The 24005-nt window shown below is 43.5% G+C and overlaps 2 protein-coding genes across 2 annotated transcripts in view; both read left to right on the top strand.

Annotated features, from left to right (window-relative positions):
* LOC133801985 (peroxisomal ATPase PEX1) overlaps nucleotides 1-24005 on the top strand; it is a 76309-nt gene that overhangs the window by 32397 nt on the left and 19907 nt on the right. The window lies entirely within an intron of this gene.
* On the top strand, nucleotides 1072-7971 carry LOC133801727 (uncharacterized). Its single transcript, XM_062239988.1, has 3 exons — nucleotides 1072-5480; nucleotides 5581-6044; nucleotides 6131-7971. The coding sequence occupies exons 2-3, from the start codon at nucleotides 5586-5588 to the stop codon at nucleotides 6620-6622; spliced, it is 951 nt and encodes a 316-aa protein (XP_062095972.1). The 5' UTR covers nucleotides 1072-5480; nucleotides 5581-5585; the 3' UTR covers nucleotides 6623-7971.

Here is a 24005-nt window from a genome sequence, read left to right as displayed (position 1 = left end):
ATATATAGCTAAAATAATTTAGAATGTGGAATTCCAAATCACTTATTTGATAGGATGACCAAATTAATCAATTATTATAAACAAAATAAATTGATTTAACTTTGGAGCATGACCCCCACATTTCTCACATAGAGTGATAATAAAATATCACTTTTAAATCGAAATCTCTTTATTTCTATTAAGTGTTTTTTCTTCCAAGATAAATCTCGACTTATAATTCCCAAAGTTCATCATGAGTCCTTTAAGTCTCATGATAAATTCTCAATAGATCAAGATAAACAAAACTTGAATGTTTATTTTGATTTATGTACTTGCTAAAGCAAGATACACTTCTTTGAAAGTAACATTCACTTGGTTTGCTTTCTTATATATGTTTAACAAAATTGAAATATGTAAACACAAATATCATGTGAAAATTTCTCAAGCAAATAAACACTAATTTTCACTATTTGTTGTCTAAATAATCTTAAAATCACTTAAACAACTTTTATGCATTTTCTAAGAGTCTCTTTGAGATTCTTTTTTAAACACCACCTTGACATCCAATGATTTTTTTCACCAAAATAAATTTGAAGATATCAATTTTAAACACTTAAATCAAAGAAAAATAAACCTCATTTATTTATTTAAATGCTTTGATTACTCATAGTTTACTTTAAAATTATCTCCTCATTGATATTAATTTTAGTATATCACTGTCTTTAACCAAAATGAATAAAGTTATCTTTAATCTATTCACTATTGGTATAAAAATTCAAAATTGCTTCTCCAATTTTATAATGTTTCATTATTGAGACATTGAATATTTAAGAATTATTGTCACTAAATAATTCTAAAATATATTGCATTTGACCACACTCTAGACTCCAAGTCTATTGGACAATATGTTGTCTCAAAATTTTGGATCTATCTTGATCCAATATTTTCTTGCAATAGCAAGACACAACCACTAAAAGATGTAACCCCCTTAGGTTCATATTTTCTTATCTCATTTTTTTATCTTATAAAATGAGATGCTCATCTCTTAAATGAGAAAATTAAATTTCTCAAATAATTCGTTTTATTTACAAATCACATACCAACAATAATATTGGATAAAACCTATTAATATCTCACAAATATTTGCATGATTATATTTCAATATAATTTCACATAATTGTCAACACATGAATTATATCATACTAACATGGTAGGCATAATTCACAAATATCATACACATATGGTTTCACATTTCTATTGATTCACAAAATCAATGTATTTATACATGTCATATAAAGCTCATAAAAATGTCATTATAATAATTTTCTATTATCACAAAACAAGACATTTATATAACATGCTAGCACATAACCCAATAATCCACTAGAGATTATTTACACAAGATGTTAATTAATCACATATAGCAAAAATTCAAGATGTTGAAGTATCTTCTAATCTAACCACTATATTTGCAAAAGCAAAGAAGATTAGAAAACAATGAACCTCATTTATAAAATTTTGTTGTACTCATTTCTATCACTATATGAAGTCATTAGATCTTCTAAGAGAAAACAAAGAAGAACATTACCTTTGATGAGAAACTTATACAAGATCTTTATTTATTTTCATGTAGATCTAATATTAAACAAATTAATATGAGATAACCTAGAACATGTTTCTAAAGTTGAATTCAAAGAGAAACAAAGATAAGAATACTTACAGTATACGCAGCGGAATGAATGAGTCATTCCTTCAGTTTCTCTAACCCTTGTATCTTTTTTGTCACAGAGTATTATCAAGAAACTGAACCGATTTTCTATTTTCTTCACAGTCTTCCAAAGTATTCTTAGAATAACCTAGACTAGAGTGGGCAATTCTCAACACATGAGATAGATACAGAGAGAAAAAAGAAAATTACAAAGAGGCTTAGGAAATGACTTGTGTTTAGAGAGAATCTAAAACCTATAAGAAAATCTGACTTCTGAACTTTTCTTTTGACTTCACTCTAAGCACTCATTTTATAGACTCAATTAGGCCATTTCATTTAATTAAAAAATCAATAGAATAATAGCCAATTTGAAGCCCTAGGTCGAAATTATAATGAGCTTTAGGCCCGTGAAATTTCTCATTTGATTATAAACTCATTGGACTTAAAATCAAGGTCTGTATTATTTTCTATTGATTTAATTAATTAAATTATTATTTAAATCATTTATCAAATTAATTATTTATAATTTGAACATTGATTTAAACTCATTTATTAATTTAGATACAAATTTACCTTAATTAATAAATCTGCCCTAATTTATACTTTCTTCTCAAAATTACATAATTCTATGAAACTATCCAAAATTGACCTGGTCAACTTTGATAATTCTAATTGATAATTAAATCAATTAATTGAGACTATCTGGATGATTTTATCAAAGGTAAAATGGGGACCATGGACCTATGAAATCAAGCTCCAATAAGTTATCATAAATCTAACAAATAAATTTACTAACTTATTAATTCTTCGTGACTCCACTATAGATTCAGAATTGCACTCTTGAATTCATAGAACACTTTATAAAAAATATAAATACGCTATTAATTATCCATTATTACAACCATAATTGTCACTCAATCCTCTATAGACGGTCTATAATGAGATGAGACTAAAATACCGTTTTACCCCTCATTGTATTTTATCCTTAAAACACTTATTTCCTTGTAAATGATATTTCAGTAAACTAATTTAATTACTGAAATGAGATATCGATCATTTAACAACTTGAACCAAACTAAAAGGAAACCATCGTTTCACTTCTTCATCAGAAGTTATAGATGTTCATATCTATGATTAACACTCCCACTCAATTATACTACCGAGTTCCCAAGATGTAAGTATGGGCTAGTTCATAGGGTAAGCTGGTAACGAACAAGTCAAAGAACTCAAATAATACAATAAGTTATAATACTAATGTAACGACCCAACTACTCTAGACTTTGGACCATTAATGACTACTATACACAGACACTAATCTTTAAGAAAACGTACACATGAAATAAACATTACTCCATTAAAACTTGTAAAACAAATGTTAAACTGCATAAAATTCAAAGTAGGATATGGGATCCCATAGTTTTGAAAATAAAAAAACATAACATAACTTAAATAAATGGGTTACAAAATTAAGTGCGGAAAATACATATAAAGCATAATTTTTAAAAGATTAGGAAGCGGCTTCATCCTCGAATCGAACGCTCAGTCCACCGATTCCATCCTGCCTCAATACACATCCCCAAGCTACCAAGAATCTTCCCATCGCCATAGCTATTTTCCTCCACATACAAACATACAGGAGTGAGCCTAATGCCCAGCAAGGAAAATCTACTACAAGCATGAAACATATCATACGCATAACTATAAACTATAAACATATGACATATATCTATAAAACATACATCATATAAGACTATACTATTAATGGCCATTAAAACATGTGATAAACCATCTAAGTCCCCTTTCTAATATCTGAGGTAGGTTAGATCACATGGTAGGTTTATGATAATCCATCTACGTCCCCTGTCTAATATCTGAGGTAGGGTAAATCATAACCAAGAAACATAAGAAAACATAACATAACATATTATAGCATAACTTATCATAACATATCAACATAACTGTTGACGCGGTTCTTCGCCAACAGATAATTAAGAGAAAGAGAGAAGAGGATTAGTGCCAAATATAGAACCGTAACAGATATAAGATCTTAGTGAATGAAATAGGTGACTCAAGACACGTTTTTAAGTGGTTCAAAGGTTAAAATCCTTCTACTCCACTAGTCAATATTATTGATATATTATGGGTATTTGGTTACAAAGTGTATCTCTCCAGAGACTATTTTTTCCAACCCTTATCAACTCCCAGGGTCTCCATATTTATAGGAGAAGGCACCTAGAAGTTGGTAAGGAGGTCATCCCGTGACCTTCTTATTTGTCATATCAACTCTGTGACATTCATGATTAATTTCTAAACCTGACACATAAGTATGGTCAAATCGATAGATAAGGAGATAATGGGCCGCATGGCCCAACCCAGCCGTGGGTGTCTGAACACGCACGTTCCTGCAGCGTGTCCGAGAAGTCAGGGAGATATCGGACACGTGATGTCAGATATATGCATGTTTATCTTGCGTGTGTTGACTTTACAAGGGGTCATGGCCTCCATATCTAGCTCGTACCACGAGCTGTGCATCTGACCCGACCTTCAGCATTTCGATTCCTTGCTCCAGTCTTGGGAGTCTTGGCGAGTCCTTGAGGATTCCTCGAGCTAAGGGGGGTACGACCTCAAGACAGGAACTCCGACCTGGGGGATGTTTATGGACTAACCATGATTAGTCCGAAGCTCGGCCTGCTAATCAGCCCGTGGGAAAATCAGGGCGTACATCTGCCCCCCAAGCTCCTGCTCGTGGTATATGACGTCATATATAAGACCATAGTAGGGGCTTTTAGACTTCCCCACAACTCTTCGCATTCCACTCTTTATGCAGGCGCTCGACACGTGGCACATTGTGGGTGGTGACGGTACGTCTTACGAGAACCGCATTTAATGGCCTAGCCTATGCCCAGCTGTCGTTTCGTATTTCGAGTGGAAGGCCTCGGATCCCTCATCAGGGCCATCCAAGAGCCTTCTACACGTGATCCTTCACGCATATAAAAAAGGGGTGGCCACCCTACGCACGGGCCACCCTTTCATTCGAAATTTTTCAAACCTCTTTTCCTCTTTCCTCTCCATACTCCATTCTGACACAAACTAATCTTGCAGCCATCTTCGCGAGGACCGAAAAGTCTGTGACCCTCGGGGGCCAATATGACACGCTGGCGGGCTTGCCCCCCAGCGAGAAGGATTATCGCGCTCTCGTGACGGACGAGACGATGGTGTTCTGCAAGCTGATTTTTCCAAATCAGACCCTGAACCTAAAGAGGCCCCGGGGGCCGCCCCCAGCTCGGGACACCAGACCTGTCATCGTGGAGGAGGTCGCGGGTGAGGAAGACGAGGAGGACGAGGAGGCCGAAGTTCCGCTCGTGAGGAGCAGGAAGAGGACCTTGGACGTCGCCCAGAGCATGGGCGAGGAGAGGTTCCAATCCGGAGCAGCCGCGGGTCCTTCTGGCCAAGGTAACTCTTGCTTGTTTAGGAGTCTAGATAGGGCCGCTGTAGACCCCCGGCTGGCTAGGTTCAATCCTAGGCAGATCGTCCATCGTCACAGGAGCGATCCGGACTTGAACACACTTCTGCTCCATTGTGTCGACCGTAGTAGTAGATAATACCCTAGCCTTTAGGTCGATCCTATTCGAGGAGTATGGGACCAACCTACGCACATGGCCATCACTCCAAAGGGGTATCTATGCTCCGGGGCTTAGGCAGTATGTAGAAGAATCTAGCCCCGAGTCAGAACCGGACCCAGAACTTGCGCCAGTTCGGGAAATAATCGTCTTAGGCTCTTCCAGCTCGGGGGGTAGGGCTCCCTTAGTATTCGCATACTTTTTAGCGTTAACCCTTTGTCTTTATCTCTGTATGATTGCTAACTTGTAATAACCATGTTTTTTGTTCGACAGAAGAGATGTCTCAGCCCGAAGATAGCTTGCGGGGCGTGGTCTTCGGGGGGAACCCCTCAGCCGGGCCAAGACAGAAAAGGATCCGGGGTTCCAAGAGCACTGCTGGGGTCTCCACCAAATCTCCGGAAAAGGAGAAGGAGAAAACCCCGTCAGCCCAGGTCATGGGGGCGATCCTTCCTGCTGCCGGAGCAGGACGAATGCCTCCACCGCCTCAGCGAGTTCCGCCTTCCACCCAGGACGTAGGAATGGAGATCGGGACTCTGTCTGTGGCGGCCTCCGATGTACGCATCCCGGTCAATCCCCAGGACCTGGAGAAGATCCCAGAGGCCTTCCGGGGAACGGTGTACGAATCGGCGAACTACGCCGTTAGCCATATCTATAAGTTCACCGAGAAGGAACTCCGGACTATTGAGACAATGAGCCCGGTTGACGTTATGGACTCTTCAATGAGCATGACCCTAACGGTAAGCTGCCCTATTCTTTTAAAGCTTTTACCATTACACTCTGCCTTATTTTTCCTCTGAGCCAGTTTATCTTTCATTCCTCGCAGGGTGTCGTCGCCCTTCACCAAAGCATCATCAGGGCCAGAACTCAGCTCGATGACATGAGGACCGAGCACCAGGCCACCCTTCAGGAGGTTAAGGCGACTAAGGATGCCTTGGCGACCTCGAAGGTAGAGTTGGAGAAGACCCAGGTCGACTTGGAGAAGACCCGCCTGAAGGTCCAGGAGCTCGAGACCTCCCTTGCCACCTCGCAGGCAGACCTCGAGGCAGCGAAGACTGAGATCCAGGCCGCCCAGGCCGCCCTGGAGGCCAAACGGACCATCTCGGAGCAGTCCATGCAGGATCTGTTCTATCACTGTTGGGTCTACAATCCAGAGGCTAACTTCTCTTTCATGCCACCGGGTCTCTGGGCGCGCTTGCTGGTGAAGTTCCAAGCTCACCTCGACAAAGAGGCGCCGCCTTCGGAGACTGGGGAAGCCTCTGGTGCGGCGGAGCAGGGTGAAACGGCGACCTCCAAAGGGCTGACTGACGGAGCTTAGGGTGCTTTTTCTCTTCTTTTTTTTTTTCTTGCCTTTGAATATTTTGAAGTATTTTTTGTAACCTTTGCATGAGGTGTTTTCACCTCGAGACAATTTGCCTTACACCTTTAACTCATATTTTTTCATGCTTTTGGCTACAATATATATATCTTTTTGATAAACTTTGTTCGTGTTAACCGCTATTTATATCTCGAGCTCTTTGAAAAGAACAGCGAGCGATAAATAGATTTACATCAACGTCTAAGTTTTATGACCAAGTTAAAACCAGGAACTTATTTAGAAAACTTAGTTCGTGTTAACTTTTATCCATATCTCAAGCTCTTTAAGAAGAACAAGGAGAAATAGATTTAAATCAACTTCTAAGCTTTATGACCCAGTTAAAACCAGGAACTTATTTAGAAAACTTAGTTCGTGTTAACTTTTATCCGTATCTCGAGCTTTTTAAGAAGAACAACGAAACATGGATTTACATTAACTTCCAAGTTTTGTGACCCGGTTAAAACCAGGAGCTTATTTAGAAAACTTAGTTCGTGTTAACTTTTATCCATATCTCAAGCTCTTTAAGAAGAACAACGAAACATGGATTTACATTAACTTCCAAGTTTTGTGACCCGGTTAAAACCAGGAGCTTATTTAGAAAACTTAGTTCGTGTTAACTTTTATCCATATCTCAAGCTCTTTAAGAAGAACAAGGAGAAATAGATTTAAATCAACTTCCAAGTTTTATGACTCGGTTAAAACCAGGATAGGACTTAGTTAGCGTTAACCCTTATCCATATCTCGAGCTCTTTAAGAAGAGCAACGATCCATTGATAAGGATCAACATCTAAGTCGTTAAGGAGACCTGGTTATATCCAGGTACCATATGCCCCCCAAGTAACTGGGAAAGGGTCTTTCGTGGTTACTTTAAGATTACAATTGCAAATATGCGTAAAAAGCTGATTTTTATTAATACATAGAAAGTGGCTTTCCAGGCCTTACAAGTGGATCATTGATAATATTTCTTGAAGTGGATGGCGTTCCAAGTCCGTGGGACGGTCCCTCCATCAAGTCGAGATAACTTATAAGTTCCCTCCTTGATGACTTCGATGACCTGGTAGGGTCCTTCCCAGTTCGGTCCCAAGACTCCATCTTTGGGATCTTTTCCGCCCAGGAAAACTCTTCTTAGGACCAAGTCGCCAACGCTAAAGGCGCGTTTTCTGACCTTGGTGTTAAAGTAGCGAGTGATCTTCTGCTGATAATGGGCGAGCTGGAGTTGCGAATCCTCTCGCCTTTCATCAACTAGGTCTAGGGAATGGCATAGGAGCTCATGGTTCCGACCTTGGTCGTAGGACTGGACACTATGCGACAGAACCTTAACTTCCACGGGGAGGACTGCTTCACTCCCGAAGGTTAGGGAGAAAGGAGTATGACCCGTAGGAGTCCGATGCGAGGTCCGGTATGCCCATAGGACTTGGGGGAGCTGTTCCGGCCAGACTCCCTTTGCTTCGTCTAATCTTTTCATGAGGCTCGCCTTTAGAGTCTTGTTGACAGCCTCGACCTGGCCGTTCGCCTGAGGATAGGCCACGGAAGAGAAGCTTTTCACAATTCCATGCTTGTCACAGAACTCGGTGAACAGGTCGCTGTCGAACTGAGTGCCGTTATCGGAGACGATCTTCTTGGGCAGGCTGAAGCGACAGATGATGCTTTTAATCATGAAGTCAAGAACCTTTTTAGACGTGATTGTTGCCAACGGCTCTGCCTCGGCCCACTTAGTGAAGTAGTCGATGGAAACCACGGCGTAATGGACCTCGCCCTTTCCAGTGGCAGGGCGCCCACTAAGTCTATTCCCCAAAAGGCAAATGGCCAAGGGGCCGAGATCATTTTTAGCTCGACTGGAGGAGCTCGGGTAACTGCAGCGAATCGCTGGCATTTGTCGCAGCTCTTTACGTATGAAATCGAGTCTTTGGACAGAGTCGGCCAATAATAACCTTGCCTGAGAACCTTTAAGGCCAAGCTTTGCCCCCCAGTGTGGTCTCCGCAGAATCCTTCGTGAATTTCCTGCAGGATGGCCTTCGCTTCACTTGGAAGAACGCACCGGAGGAGCGGTAAAGAGTGCCCACGTCGGTACAACACTCCATCGACTATCGTATATCTCGGAGCTTGATATAGGACTCGCCGCGCGTCGTTACATCCCTCAGGCAGCTTGCCCTCGACGAGATATTCAAGAATGGGGGTTATCCAGGTTGGCCTGGCGTCGATCATCTCGACCTCTGCCCGATATCCTTCTATACTTGGTTTTTCCAAGAATTCTATTGGCACCAACCCTAGGGTCTCTGTCTCTCCCGAGGTGGCGAGCTTGGCAAGAGCATCTGCATTGGTGTTCTGTTCTCGAGGTATCTGTTCGATCGATCCTCGCCCAAACACGGACAGCTCGGCTTTTACCTTCGCCAGATAGGCGGCCATCTTGGGTCCTCGTGCCTGATATTCGCCCAGAACCTGGTTAACCACGAGCTGGGAGTCACTGAAGCACTAGACGGAGCTCGCCTTTAACTCCCTGGCTATCCTTAGGCTGGCCAGCAAAGCTTTGTATTCCGCCTCGTTGTTGGAGGCCTTGAACCCGAACCTTAGCGCCGAGTGGAAGCTATGTCCCTCGGGGGATATCAAAATGATGTCGGCCCCGGAGCCGTTTTCGTTGGATGAACCATCTACAAAGATCTTCCACAACGATTGGGGCGAGGTGAGCTGAGATGAGTCCTCCGCTGGATTCTCCTGGAATCCCGTGCATTTTGCCACAAAGTCGGCCAAGGCCTGACTTTTTATGGCAGTTCGTGGAGTATAGAAAATCTCGAACTGACTGAGTTCGACCGCCCACTTCAACAAACGTCCCGATGCTTCAGGCTTTTGCAAAACCTGCCTTAGAGGTTGATCGGTCATGACGTGTACCGAGTGAGATTGGAAGTACGGCTTGGGCTTTCGCGAGGCCGTAATTAGGCAGAACGCCAATTTTTCCATCAGCGGGTATCGTGATTCTGCCCCGAGGAGTCTCTTGCTGATGTAGTAGACTGGCTTCTGAGCTTGGTCCTCTTCTCGTACCAGTACGGCGCTAGCTGCATCCTGAGTGACAGCTAGGTAGAGAAAAAGAGGCTCGCCGGCCTTGGGCTTGGATAGCACAGGCGGTTCAGCCAGATACACCTTCAGGTCGAGGAATGCACTTTCGCACTCTACTGTCCAGTCAAACTTCTTGTTTCCCCGAAGCAGGTTGTAGAAGGGCAAACACTTATCGGTTGACTTGGAAATAAACCGGTTCAGTGCGGCCACTCTCCCTGTCAAGCCTTGGACATCTTTCCGCGACCTAGGCGAAGGAAGCTCGAGTAGTGACCTGATCTTGTCGGGGTTTGCTTCGATTCCTCGGGTATTAACTATGAACCCCAGGAATTTCCCGGATGCGACACCAAACGTGTATTTCTGGGGATTGAGCCTCATGCCATATTCTCGTAGTATTTTAAAACATTCTTCCAGGTCGGAAACATGGTTGTTGGCAGTCTTTGACTTGACGAGCATGTCATCAACATACACTTCCATGTTCTTTCCGATCTGGTCCGCGAACATTCTGTTTACTAGCCTTTGGTAGGTAGCTCCAGCGTTCTTCAGACCGAACGACATGACCTTGTAACAATAGACATTAGTCGGGGTCATGAAGCTAGTGTGTTCCTGGTCCGCCGGATTCATCGCGATCTGATTGTACCCTGAGTACGCGTCCATAAAGGACATGAGCTCGTGCCCCGCCGTGGTATCCACCAGCTGATCGATCCTTGGTAATGGAAAACAATCCTTGGGGCAGGCCTTATTCAGGTCGGAGAAGTCAATGCAGGTCCACCATTTCCCGTAGGGCTTTGGAACTAGCACGGGATTGGCGACCCAAATTGGAAATTTGGCTTCACGGATAAAGCCACATTTTTTAAGTCGGGTCACTTCTTCTTCTAGGGCTTCAGCTCGGGTTGTTCCTAAACGTCTTTGCTTCTGAGACTTGGCAGGAACGCTTTTATCCAGGTGGAGCGTGTGCATGATGACACTCGGGCTGATCCCTACCATGTCCTCGTGCGACCATGCGAATACATCTAAATTAGCCCGGAGAAACATAATCAGCTCCGTCTTCCTCTTGTTACAGAGATTTTTCCCGAGCTTGACCATCCGTGATGCATTTTGTGGATCAAGGTTCACCTCCTCGAGCTCCTCAATAGCCTGGAGCTCGGACCTGTCTTCGCCTATTCGGGGGTCAATGTCCTCACTAAGGGCGACACTTTCCCCTTTGGCGTCTTGAGGTTTTTCAATCTCAGGAGCCGCCAAGGGTTCCTGGGATTCCTCTTCACTCAGAATGGCCATAGCCAGTTGCCCGGGTTTAGATTTTCCCTTCATGGAAATGCTGTAGCATTCCCTGGCAGCGAGCTGATCGCCCTTGATGATGCAGATTCCTATTGAAGTAGGGAATTTCATGGCGAGGTGTCGAATGGAAGTGATAGCCTCGAAAGCTATGAGCGTAGGTCGGCCCAAAATGGCGTTGTAGGCCGCGGAGCAGTCAATGACCACGAACTTGAGTAGTTTAGAGACTGTCCGAGACTCTTCTCCTAGGGTGATCACCAGCTCGATCGTCCCTATCGCTGCCGATCCTTCTCCCGAAAAACCATACAGCATCATGGAGGTTGCCTTTAGATCGGCGACAGTCAGACCCATCTTCTCTAAGGTGGATCGGAATAAAAGGTTCACCGAACTCCCGTTGTCTATCAGCACCCTTCTTACTTTCCGGTTGGCGAGCGGGACTGCTACAACCAAGGGATCATTGTGAGGGAACTGGACATGGCCTGCATCTTCCTCCGTAAAAGTGATTGGTTGCTTATCTAATCGTTGCTGTTTTGACTGACGTTGCTCCGGGACGAACTCCACTCCATTGTGGGCTTTTAGTTCATTCACGTATCTCTTCTGGGCGCCTCTGCTCGTGCCAGCCATGTGCGGGCCTCCAGAGATGGTGGATATCTCTCCTCCGACCACGGGAGGAGGGACGTCCTGATCTATCCGAGTCCCGGGCTGACTGGCTGGGGCGTCTGGAGCAGGCCGACTCGCCGGGACCCTGTTCCGTGAGTATTGAGCCAAGGGGCCTGCTCGGATGAGAGTCTCTATCTCATCTTTGAGATGCCTGCAATCGTCGGTATTGTGTCCGACGTCGTTATGAAAACGGCAGAATTTGGAAGTGTCTCTCTTTCCCTTATGGTGTTTCAATGGTTCCGGCCTCTTCCAGGGGACCCGAGTAGAGTTGGCCAGGAAGACACTTTCCCTGGACTAGGTGAGTTCGGTATATGTCGTGAACACGGGCTTGAACTTGTCTACAGACTTATTCTTCTTTTGGCCGTGTTGATTGTTTTCACCATTCCCCTTTCTTTTGCTTCCGCCGGGCTGGTTATTCTGTGTGACGTCTGGGGTCGCTACCACGACCTCCGTCCCCACTCCAGCGGGCTGCTCGGGAACCTGGCTGGTTCTCGCGGCTTCGGCTTCGGCTTCTTCCAAATTTATCCATTCTTGGGCTCTATTAAGGAATTCGTTGACCGAACTGACTCCCTTCTTTTGTATATCCTTCCTGAGATCTCCTCCAACAAGGATTCCGGTTCTCATGGCCATGAGCTTGGAGCTTTCATCCGCGTCCCTAGCTCGGGCAGCGAAGCTCGCGAATCTGCTCAGGTAGGCCTTCAGCGTCTTGCCGGGCTGCTGTCTCACATTGGCCAGGGAGTCGGCCTGAACACGGGCGGCCTGGGAGGCGCGGAATGCCCTTTTGAAGTCAGCTGAGAAGGTCTTCCAGGAGCTGATTGACTGTCTTTTACTTTGCTTGAACCACTGTCTGGCAGGTTCGGTCAGTGTGGAGGGGAAGATCAAGCATCTCAGCTCTGGGCCAATATTATGGGCCATCATTAGGGTGTTGAACATCCCTAAATGGTCTGACGGATCTCCGTCCCCGTTGAACTTCGACAAGTGAGGCATACGGAAGCCAGATGGGTATGCCGTCGCTGCTATGTTGGGGGCGAAGTCTTTTTCTTTTTCTGACAGGAGCTTCCTTATCAGTTCCTCCATCTGAGTTAGGCGCTCGAGGGTTTGGTCCTGAGATCCTTGGTTATTCTGGGGCTGCTCAACAACTCCGGATCCATTGTACATATTAGGTGGGTTATTGCCCCTCCTTTCTTGAGATAGGTTGTTTGGGACATTCCCTCCGTTACGTACTTCGGATCGGGCCCCCCCCGAGCGAGCCTGACTACCATCTCTAGCCCGATCCTCTCTGTGAGAGTTGAGGCGATCTCGAAGGTCGCCTCCCTGGGTGGTCTGGTGACTTTGTGTCGAACTTAGTCACTGACGTAGGTCTCCTCCAGAGAGATCACTCCGGCGACTGCCGGTCCAATGACTCCTGCTGGATAGGCTTGGAGTCCGTCTTTGGTGGCGAGGACCTGAGCTTTCTTCCGGCGCCCTGCTACGCCGGGAAGGTCCCGCTGATGGTGGGTTTCTCCTACTACTCTCGTAAGCTGGGATGTCTCGGACGGGCCGAGGAGGAGACAGATATCTGATCGGAGATGGAGGATGCCTAACTGGAGAAGCGATCCTGGTTCCGTCTGGACGGATCAAATTTGGTGGGGGCCTTTCGGCCCTGCCAATTTGCTGGTCCCGCGCCGGGCGATCTGGACGAGGCGCAGGACGGTCTTCGGGGATGGGCTGACGTCGTGGGCCCTCCCCGGATCTCCTCTGGGAATTTCCTCGAGCTCTCCTGGGCGTCCTCGAGGATGGTTGAGAGCTAGGAGTTGACGTCCTAACCGAACGGCTGTACTGCCGTTGTTCGGTCCCAGGCATTTCCCCGAAGTTTGCGTCTCGATGGTGCGATGAAGGGGTGGAGTTGGCTGCTGGAAGTCTATCCGAACGGCTATGCCTGGACCGATTACCCTGGCGAGACTTAGGAGCCTCACCTTGCCTCTCTCCAACGTTAACGTTGGTTGTGAGAGGGGGTAGTCGGGCCAGGATATCCTGGATTTGCTGACTAGCAGTTGCTAACTGGCTCCTCAGCTGAGCGTTCTCCATCTCCACCGCAGTATAATAACACGGGTTCGGATTAGGTGGCCGGGGCGCCGAACTACCAGTATCGTCTTGGCCCGCCGGCTGCTTTCCTGGCCGCTGCTGGACTTCAGGAATTTGTTCATCAGGGATGGCGGTATATTTTGGGAGTATATTTTGGGTTTTAGTGGCCAACAGGGCAGAAGTGACAACTGGAGGAGTTTCCCAGTGTGTCCATGGGAGTGCCAATCATCTGAAGAAGGACTGCCCACAAGCCAAGAAGGAGGAGTCGAAGTAGGGCGACAGTCTCGCTCCTGCCAGGGTGTTTACTTTGACTCAAATGGAGGCGAAAGCTAGCCCCTCGATTGTGACAGGTCAGATATCTAGTGCTGGTTCTTCTTATATTGCATTGTTTGATTCAGGAGCAAATCATTCGTTTGTGTCTGCTAGAGTGATAGATTAGCTGTGTAGACCTAGTGTTCTTTATGCTAGGGGTTTTCGGACTATAATGCCGAATGGGGAACTGGTAGTCTCTAGGAGGTGGATTAGACCTTTACCAGTAGAGGTAGATGGTAGGGAATTGTTTGTTGATCTGATTGAACTTGTGATGGTTGATTTCGATGTAATCCTAGGGATGGATTGGCTATCGAAGTATGGGGAGACAATTGACTGCAAGCGCAGGATGGTGACTTTTGAACCAGAAGGGGAGGTACCCTTTGTATTTGTGGGAACAGCTAGTGGACCGCGAGTACCTATGACTTCAGCATTGAAGGCTAGCGACCTGATGCAGGGAGGTTCCATAGGATTCCGAGCGATTGTTGTGGATACCTCTAAGGCTGCGTGAGTTGGAACGAGAGAGACCATATTGGTATGCGAGTTTCCAGATTTATTTCCAGCAGATCTGCCAGGGCTGCCGCCGCAGGGGGAGATTGATTATGTTATAGAGTTGGTACCAGGAGCGGAGCCAGTATCTTGGACACCATACAGAATAGCTCCGGCAGAGTTGAAGGAGCTAAAGATTCAGTTGCATGAGTTACTGGATTTGGGGATCATCAGACCGAGTTTCTCGCCATGGGGTGCTCCATTGTTGTTTGTTAAGAAGAAGGATGGATCTCTTAGGATGTGTAATGACTATAGGGAGCAGAACAAGTTGACCATTAAGAATAAGTATCCACTGCCTAGGATTGATGATTTGTTTGACCAGCTGCAAGGAAAGACAGTGTTTTCTAAGATAAATCTCCGGTCGGGTTACCATCAGTTAAGGATCAAAGAGGAGGACATACCGAAGACCGCTTTTCGCACGAGGTATGGACACTATGAATTCCTGGTTATGTCCTTTGGATTAACCAATGCCCCAGCTACTTTTATGGACATGATGAACAGGGTCTTGAAGGATTATTTACATAAGTTTGTAATTGTGTTCATCGACGACATTCTGGTGTACTCTCAGTCGGAGACAGAGCATGAGCAGCACCTACGTTTGGTATTGCAGCGGTTAAGAGAGCATAAGTTATATGCTAAGTTCAGCAAGTTCGAGTTCTGATTACCACAAGTTACATTTCTGGGCCATATTGTCAGTAAGGAGTGAATTCTGGTTGACCCAAGTCAAATCGAGGTAGTCAGAGACTGGCCTAGACCAAGCAGTGTTCCTGAAGTGAGGAGTGTTATCCAATAAATTAGCATTTGTGACGAGGCGAATAATCTCTTGACACGTGGCTGACACCTAGAGCGTCTGCTAGAATATCGACCAGAAGGCACACCAGAAGCAGGACAGGCCTGTTTTTACCACGACCAGACTGGTCGGTGGTTCCGCTGGCAAAGCAACATTTATGGAAAGATCTTATGTATCCCGAATTTATTTCATGCAATCTTCTGAATATCCCATGATTCAGGGGATAATATCTGTAACAATATTGGGCAACCCTCCATGAGCCTATAAAAAGCAGGAGATGGCTCATGGGAAGGGACTTTTGGGAGCCCGGGAAATCATAGAAATATAGAAATTATCTGTGAAAACTAGTATTGTTTATGAGGAGTGTTGAAACTCATTGAGCCCAAGATCTCTGATCACACTTTTGTTCCCATATCAATATCATTCTAAGTGGACGTAGGTCATTACCAGATTCTGGGGCCGAACCACTATAAATTACTGTGTTTTCTTTACTTTTGTCATTACGTTATTATCTATACATATTCGTCTATATCATTCATATTTTGACTCCGTGTCAGTTGGCTAAATCGAGGGTCAACAAGGAGTTTTCTGGGTTTGGCAGGGTATTATTGGCGGTTTGTTGAAGGGTTCTACAGGATAGGTACGCCATTAACATAATTGACAAAGAAGAAGACAAAGTATGTTTGGACAGACAGATGTGAGAATAGTTTTAAAGAGTTGAAGCGGCGACTGATCACCGCGCCAGTGTTGAGTCTGCCGATGGACAATGAAAAGTTCGTGGTTTATTGTGACGCTTCCAGACAGGGTTTAGGGTGGGTATTGATGCAAGCTGGGAAGGTGATAGTGTAACGACCCAAAATAGCTAATAAGGCTTAAGGGCCTTGATTAGCGTGCCAGGAGGGCATGAAGGGATTTATTTGTGATTTGATGAATTAAATGCATGATTATGATTTAAAGCATGTTATATGACTGTTTGTTTATCTGAGATGCATGACTATGTATATTAGTATGCATGTAGGCTCGGATCGTGTTAGAAGGGCATAACTGTAATTTTGGCCATGATTGGTAAGGAATCATCCATGGGTTTGATGAGGCTTTCAGCTTGAATACTTGTTGTGTTTTGTTGTTGAGTCCATAGAATAACTTTTGTGTTGAATGTTTGGATTGTTAGGTTAACTTTTGTGGATAATTGGCTTGGTTTTAGAAGAGAAAATGGGAGATTTTTCTGGGTTCGAGGGTTCGGACCACGGCGTTGTTCCTGCTGAGCTGCGACCCCTTAGAACTTAGGGCGCTTGGAAATGGAGCCGTGCCGCGCCGCCCTTTAGGAAGGGTCGCAGTGCGTGTGGGCTATTTTGAGGCAGAGCCTCGGGTTGAGCTGGGGGCCACAGCGCTTAGCGCATTTTTTGGTTTTTAAGAGGTCTTAGGCTTAGGAATTGAATAGTTAAGGCTTAGGATGGATTCTATCAACTGGATTGATAGAATTCAACGTTCTGGAGATTAGAATTGTGACCCAAAGCTATTTAAATGGATTAGAACATGATGGGTGGAATTTTTAATGCGTTGTGACTAGGGTTTCGACGAGGCTCGAATTAGGGAACTATGCTCGGGACATCGGTGCTTGGAAAGCTCGGGACACAGGTAAGAAAACTACTGTTCCCAAGAGCTTGTGTTGCAAGGCCTATCCCTATATGTTTGAGTGTCAAGTCTTGGCCCTATATGACTGTGTTGCAGGGCGCGGCCCCTTTGATTGCATTTATATGTGTTTGAATACCAGTTTAGTTATGTTATGTGTGTATATAAATGGTGGAACAGCGATGGCCGGGAACGGCGATGGTCGGGAACGGCGAAGGCCAAGAACGGCAAGGGGTCGGGAGCAGCGTTTTGCATGCGGAGTGTGAGTTGCCAGGGCGAGACCCTACATGATATCTCGGATATCCTCATGGTATAGACCGCAGACCCAGGGCCTGTTAAAGCGCCTAGGACGGCATGGCCATACGTGTATAGCCTGATGATGGCTTTATTTTATATTAAGTGTTTGATATGCATATATTATCTGCTTGTGAGGGTTTTCTTGCTGGCTTCGCCTCACGGTTGCTCAATGGTGCAGGTAAAGGCAAGGGGAAAGTTGATCAGCCTTGAGTATGGTGAGCATGACTAGCGGCGCGTACATATCCGGTCTGCCTGGCTGCCACGGCTAGGGGTGTTTACGAGAGATGATTGCACTAAACTTGAATTTTGTCGTTTAGTCGACTATGGTTATATTTTGAATTGTAAATATTTCTAAACATTGTTTTAGGGATTCCAAATGTTAAACGCTTTATACTTTTCAATGAAAGGTTTATTTTCAAATTTATGACTCTGATTATGGTTTAATTATACTTTTTTCCTGAAAACCTCGATTGGCGTGTTAATTGAAAATTTTAAACTCACTTAGTAACGGCTCTAAGGCAGTAGGGCGTTACAGCTTCTTATCTATATAAGTCGCTTGAGACAGTGCCTAAGGATTGTTCTTTTAATCTCTATAGAGTTGAGTGTATAGAACATTCTTGGCATTTCTAAATCCAATATTTAAAAATGTTCAATTAACAATTTCTTTTCTATTGATGATTTCTCTACATCATTCCCAATGATTAGAACGTTGCAGATATTAAGATTAAGAATCACAACAGAATCTTTCTCGTTGAGATTTTCAAATGATTTTGTAATATTAGTCATTCAGTAAAGACTACTTAGACATCCATTTAAATTAATAACATAATCCATGGATTGAGCAGTGGATAAGATTATGTAAACAGATTTATGTTTGGTTACAGTAGAAGATATTTATTCAAGTAATAAATTCTTCTTTCTGCTCATAGCCTTAGGCAATTAACCTAACTTTGAAAAGTTTGTACTTTCCTTTGTTCTCCTCTTCATCTTGAATATCCTATGTCAAACTGAAGTTCAATAACCTTTAGTTGGATGTTCAAGAATGCAGATGTCATAGAATTCCAAATTCCATTTCTAGATTCATGGTGTTCCAACCATTTTTTTCCGTAAAATCTTTCATTTTATACTAGTATGTAAATGAAGTATAGTTAAATTGTGTTACACACAATGTAAGTATCTTTACATTTGTAATGAAGTAGTTACTAACCGTTGATGCAGTATTTCGCCAACAGTGTATTAAGAAATAATAAGGAAGATTAGTCCATTATAGTAAATCGTAATGGAAAATGACTAGAATTTACTCAAGAACATAGAACTTTTATGTGGTTCAGTGGTTAAAATCCACCTAGTCCACGAGTCAATATTATTGTTGTTTCTCTCTCTATTTTGGAAGAGTTTCAGTATTACAGAATAATCCCCCCTTTCCTGTCCAATATTCCCAGAATTTATAGGGGAATTCCATGGACAGGTTTGGGTAACCGCGTGAGTCAATCATGCATTTACATAATGTCTACATTGAATACAAATAAATCCCATTTATATTGGGATATGATTTGATCACAATGTAAATATGTCCTGCTATCTCTGATAATAAATATGACAACCTAGTCATGATTAAGTGTATACGCAAATCCTGAATCTTTGGGAATCCTTCAGTATGCAGTATGCGTTATATCTGAATCACCCGAGCTGTGTATCTTCAACGGGCTTGTATTCTGACAGCTATCTGACCCCAAGCTGATGCTTTGATGACTTATCTTATTCGTAGTTTGTGGTAAAGTGAGGACGCCTAACACCAGGTATGACCATTACGAACCTCGAGCTTTCCATATAGATAATGATCAGATATTCTACTTGATTACTTTTCCACGTATTTATCTGCTAAAATTAGGGTACAACATTTGCCCCCAAGCTCTTCCTCCTGTATGATGTCATCATTTTCTGACCTACACAGTAAGGGCTTTTAAACTTATGCTACATAAAACAATGTCTGCCAACTACTCGAGTAATTGACACGTGGTCTTCTGCAATTGGCGTTTGTTTGGGCTTCGAGGACTGCAATAATTGTCTTGTCAACTTTTTGCTGCCATGTGGTCTGTTTAACCCTTGTCCTTGGATCTCGAATTAACCCAAACGAACGGTCTAGATCGATTTCCATGGTTTTCGTATAAATAGGGTGATCATTTTCTAGACCTCACCACCTTTTCATTAAAAAAATACCCTTTTTCACACTTTTCAAACTTCCATCTTCTTCCCCAGAATTCCCAGATCTATTCGTCATGTTTTGATTACTCAGAAGCATTGCAGGAGTTTTTCGTGATCATAATCTATATCCCCCAGTTGTCGAACACATTTCCTGTAAGTATCTCTGTCTTTCATGACGATAAGAAACTTCTTTTTCATCTCTTTTTCTTTTAGCAATATTCATCGTGCATTATTGTTATGCTTCTATCAATGCCAATAGGGATTAGGTTTTGGACTTTAGGCTCCATAAGTGAAATTAAATATGTTTTTACAAAAGAAGTATTCATAAAACTGGGTAAATTTCTGGGTTAATCTGGGGAAGTTCTAATGCAAATAGGTTTAGAAAATACCTGTTTGGGGCATAAAAATCATAAGGTCTCTAGGATTAATATCAGGTAGCTTAAGGGTTACAATTCCTTAGGCGGTTTTGCATAAAACAACTTTTCAGAGGAAAGTAGTGGCCTGACGTTTCTGACACACAGATCCCTAAATATCAGGGGACTGTTGAGAAACCGAGATGCGTAGCCTAGGATATCGTGTGGCATCACGCGATGGGGCTGAGGCTAACTTTAGCTCGTATAACAAAAATAACCCATTTTGTCAGTACCCTCGCGACATAGTTATAGATCATATTAGGTCACCTACTAACTAGGCTGCTTTGTTGCCAGGCGATCTAATGGCCCCCTAAAGAAGAAATCTAGGAGCTCATTTACCCAACACAAAGACAATGGGAAGCAGGTCATCCTTGACTCTCACATTTCGTAGTTTGGTCCAGTAGTGGAGAAAGAAATTCCCGTCGACCCCAACGCGTTCTTCGAGGACGAGCACCTCATCTCAAAAATCACATCTCAAGGGAAGGTGAATAAGATTATTTTGAGCCACAATAAAGAGATCAAAGATGACGTTCTCCATTCTCGAGTTGCATTCAAAGGGGAAAGGAGCTGTGCCATTTTCCAAGATGACTACGCAGCCTAGAGCGATGAGCATTTGAAGGCTAGTGCCTTCCTTCCCTTAGACCAGTACTTCGTAGATTTCCTAAACTACGTAAAACTGTCTCCTTTCCAGCTCCCCCAAACTCCTACAGGCTTATGGCGGGGCTAAAGTATTTATTTCTGAATCACGAGTTGGAGGTCCCCACCCCGACAGACATATTATACTTCTTCTACCTCAAAGCTAGCCCTGATCAGAGAGGACGAGGTGACGGGTTTTATTACCTCACAAGGTTTCCAAACTCTGCCCCTGTCATTGAACTTCCCAGTCATCCAAATGACTACAAATATCTATTTTTTTATGTCGGATGGCTTTAGGAATTGCGAACACCGATACTTCAACCGACCTCATACGTCTCCTATCATTGTAAATTCAACTCGTAAATTTTTGTTCCTTTAAAATATTTCTTTTTTTTTGTACATGTCTTAATTGAGTTTGTTTCTCGTGCCCTCGGGGGTCAAGACGAGAAATTATCCAATCTTCCCCCCGGCGAAAAGGATTATCGCCATATCATGAACGATGCCACCATGTTTGCATGTAAGCTGATCGGTGATGGTCAGACACTAGCCTTGAGGACCTGAGTTACCCTTCTGGTGATTCCCAAGCTTCCCTCCTCACAAGAGGTTGTGCCAACTGCAGAGGACACCGACGAGGAAGAGGCCGAGGTACCTCTCATTCGGAAAAGAAGGGCTCCCAAGGCTGACTAAGGATTTGATCTACCAAGGTAACCCATACCTTTTTACGGTATTAGATAGGGCTGTTGCCGACTTTAAGTTAATTCGCTATAACCTGAACCAGCTCGTTAGTCGCCATCCTACTAACCTAGACCTAAATGTTACCCTTCTCCAGTGCGTAGATCAACTAGTGGTAAGCTATGACCATTGCTACCCTAGATGCACTGTAGTAGTTGATAACACCCTAAACTTTAGATCCGCCATTTTTGAAGAATACGGGACAAACTATAGGACCTGGACTTCTTTGCTCCAGGGTGCATTTTCCCCTAGGTTCAGACAATAAGTAGACAAATCCTGCCCCGAGGAAGGACCTGAACCACTTAGGATCCAAGAAATATTAACTTTAGATTCCCCTTCTAGTCCATTAATTCCAACACAGGAGGTCGTGCCTATCCCTGTCAAAACACCTGAGCTGGTGAAAATAGATTCCTCTCCCAGCCCGGAGGGTAGGATCTTTATTTCATCCTCTTTCTTTATATAAGTTTTAAAAGTATCATTTATGTGAACTAACTTCTTTTGTTTTTTTAGATGAAGAGATGGAATCGACCGGAGCTCTCGACCAACGGACTCCCTTTCAGGCTAAGAAAACCAGCATGGGGCCCGTCGTGAAGAGGCCCAAGGTAGCGAAGAAGGCCACCCTTGCAACGGGGAATACTTCTAAATCCCCTGCTAAGGGTAAGGACATGAGCTCAGCTCGGGAACTAGTTCTGATGACCTATGTCACCGTTGGGCAGGTTCCCGCTCCTCTACCTCAACCCACGCCTCAAGTAATACAAACTGATGCCCCCACCATCTGAATATCGGTTGATTCTCATAAGCTGGAAAAGATCCCTGAAGCTTTTCGGGGTATCGTATATGAGACAGCGACTCATATGGTGGGCCATGCCTATCAAGCCAGTGTGAGGCACCAGAGAACCATATAGGAGCGCAACACAGAGAATGTCTTTGAGTCCGCCATAGGGATGAACCTCACCGTGAGTTATTTTCCCATATGTGGTGATAAATATTTTCTTTACTATGTTCTTCATCTTATATTTTTTACTTGTTTTCTTATTTTGTAGTCTGTCTTGGCCCAATACCGCAACATAACTCATGCTAGGGCCATAAATGAAGAGCTCCGGTTTGAGTTGGACGCTACCAAGGTTGCCTTGAATGCTGCTAAGGAAGGTGAGCAGGCTGCAAACGTTGCCTTGATATCTCCTCAGAAGAATGAGCAGGGTGCCAAGGCTGCTCTCATCTCTTCCCAACAAAAAGAGCAAACCGTAAAGACTACACTATCCGCCTCCCAAGATCAGACCACCAAAGCGACCCATCGTGTTGAACAGCTTCAAGTCGAGATTAGTGAACTCAAAGCAATACTAATATAGGCCAGAGTTAAAGCCAAGGAGGAAAAGGAGGCATCATCATAAGCTATGGAGGAGATGCTATACCATTGCTGGGCTTTCAACCAGGACGGGAACTTCTCTTTTATGGAATCTGGGTTGTGGGATCCGTACCTTGCTAAAGTCAAGGCTCAGTTCTTGCAAGAACCCTCAGAGACTGGTGTGGCATCCAGAGTGGTGGAGGGAGACGGCTAGGAGGTCACTTCTGCGGGGCAAGCTGACGGGGTCCAATGATATGATTTTCTTTGTAATTATCTAAGTCTTTTGATATTAAACAATTTCCTTTGGGCTTAGTTCAAGGTTTTTTCTCCTCGATGTGACAATATATGTGTTTGTCTTATTTTAATATATATCTAACTTTTCATCCATTTCTCTTTCTTTTATTAACTTCTCATGCTTATGATTCTTTTTACTCTTGTACATTAGAGATTTTAGGAATCGACTTTTAGATTGAGATAGATCTTATCGAAGTTGGTTATATACAAGTTTTTGTTTGCTTATTTGTATCATACCTGCTAAGAATCAGGCCTCGAACTTGGTTATATATATGGTTTTTAATGATTTAAACTTAGTTCGAGCTTTAAAAAGCCCTTGAATAATCAATTTTCCCAAATTTCTATCAGACCTGGTTACGTCCAGGGTTTTAAATGATTTAAACTTAGTTCTCGCTAGGTATATTGAAAACCCAAGGTTTAAAAAGTCGTTGAGTAATCAATTTTTCCAAGCTTCTAAGTTTTTTGATCATATCCAAGCATGCTTAATTTTACCAACTTCGGTTATGTGCCCCCCAAGTAATCAGAATGTATAAACTTTCTTGGTTGCTTTTATAGATACGAGAACACGGGCTTCCAATAACAACACTAAGAAATAGTTGTTTAACAATCCATCTATTATTTAATAAAAATGACTTTTATAAAGAAGCCTTACATTGATGGTGGTACTATTGATAATAATTTTTCAAATATAGAGCATTCCAGGTCTGTGGGACTACTTCCCCATTCAATCGAGCTATCTTGAAAGTTCCTTCACGCAAAATTTCTACAACCTGGTATGGTCCATCGTAGTTTGGGCCCAATACACCATGCTTGTGGTCTTTATTTTCCAAAAAGACCCTTCGGAGAACTAGGTCTCCCAATGCAAGTCTGCCCCAATTAACTTTAGAATTAAAATAGCGAGTGATTTTTTGTTGATAATGGGCGAGCTGTAACTGCGACTCATCTCATTTTCTTCAATCAGATCGAGAAATGCATTAAGTAGTCCATCATTCTATTCTTTATTAAATTTCCTTTTCTTGTGAGTAGTTACCATGGCTTCGATTGGAAGTACGACCTTGCTTCCAAAAGTCAATGAAAAAGGAGTATGCCCCGTGG

This window comes from Humulus lupulus, chromosome 9 (assembly GCF_963169125.1).
Source record: "Humulus lupulus chromosome 9, drHumLupu1.1, whole genome shotgun sequence".
In the NCBI taxonomy this organism is placed as follows: Eukaryota; Viridiplantae; Streptophyta; class Magnoliopsida; order Rosales; family Cannabaceae; genus Humulus; species Humulus lupulus.
The sequence above is the reverse complement of the archived record's forward strand: the minus strand, read 5'-3'. Positions and strand labels throughout refer to the sequence as shown.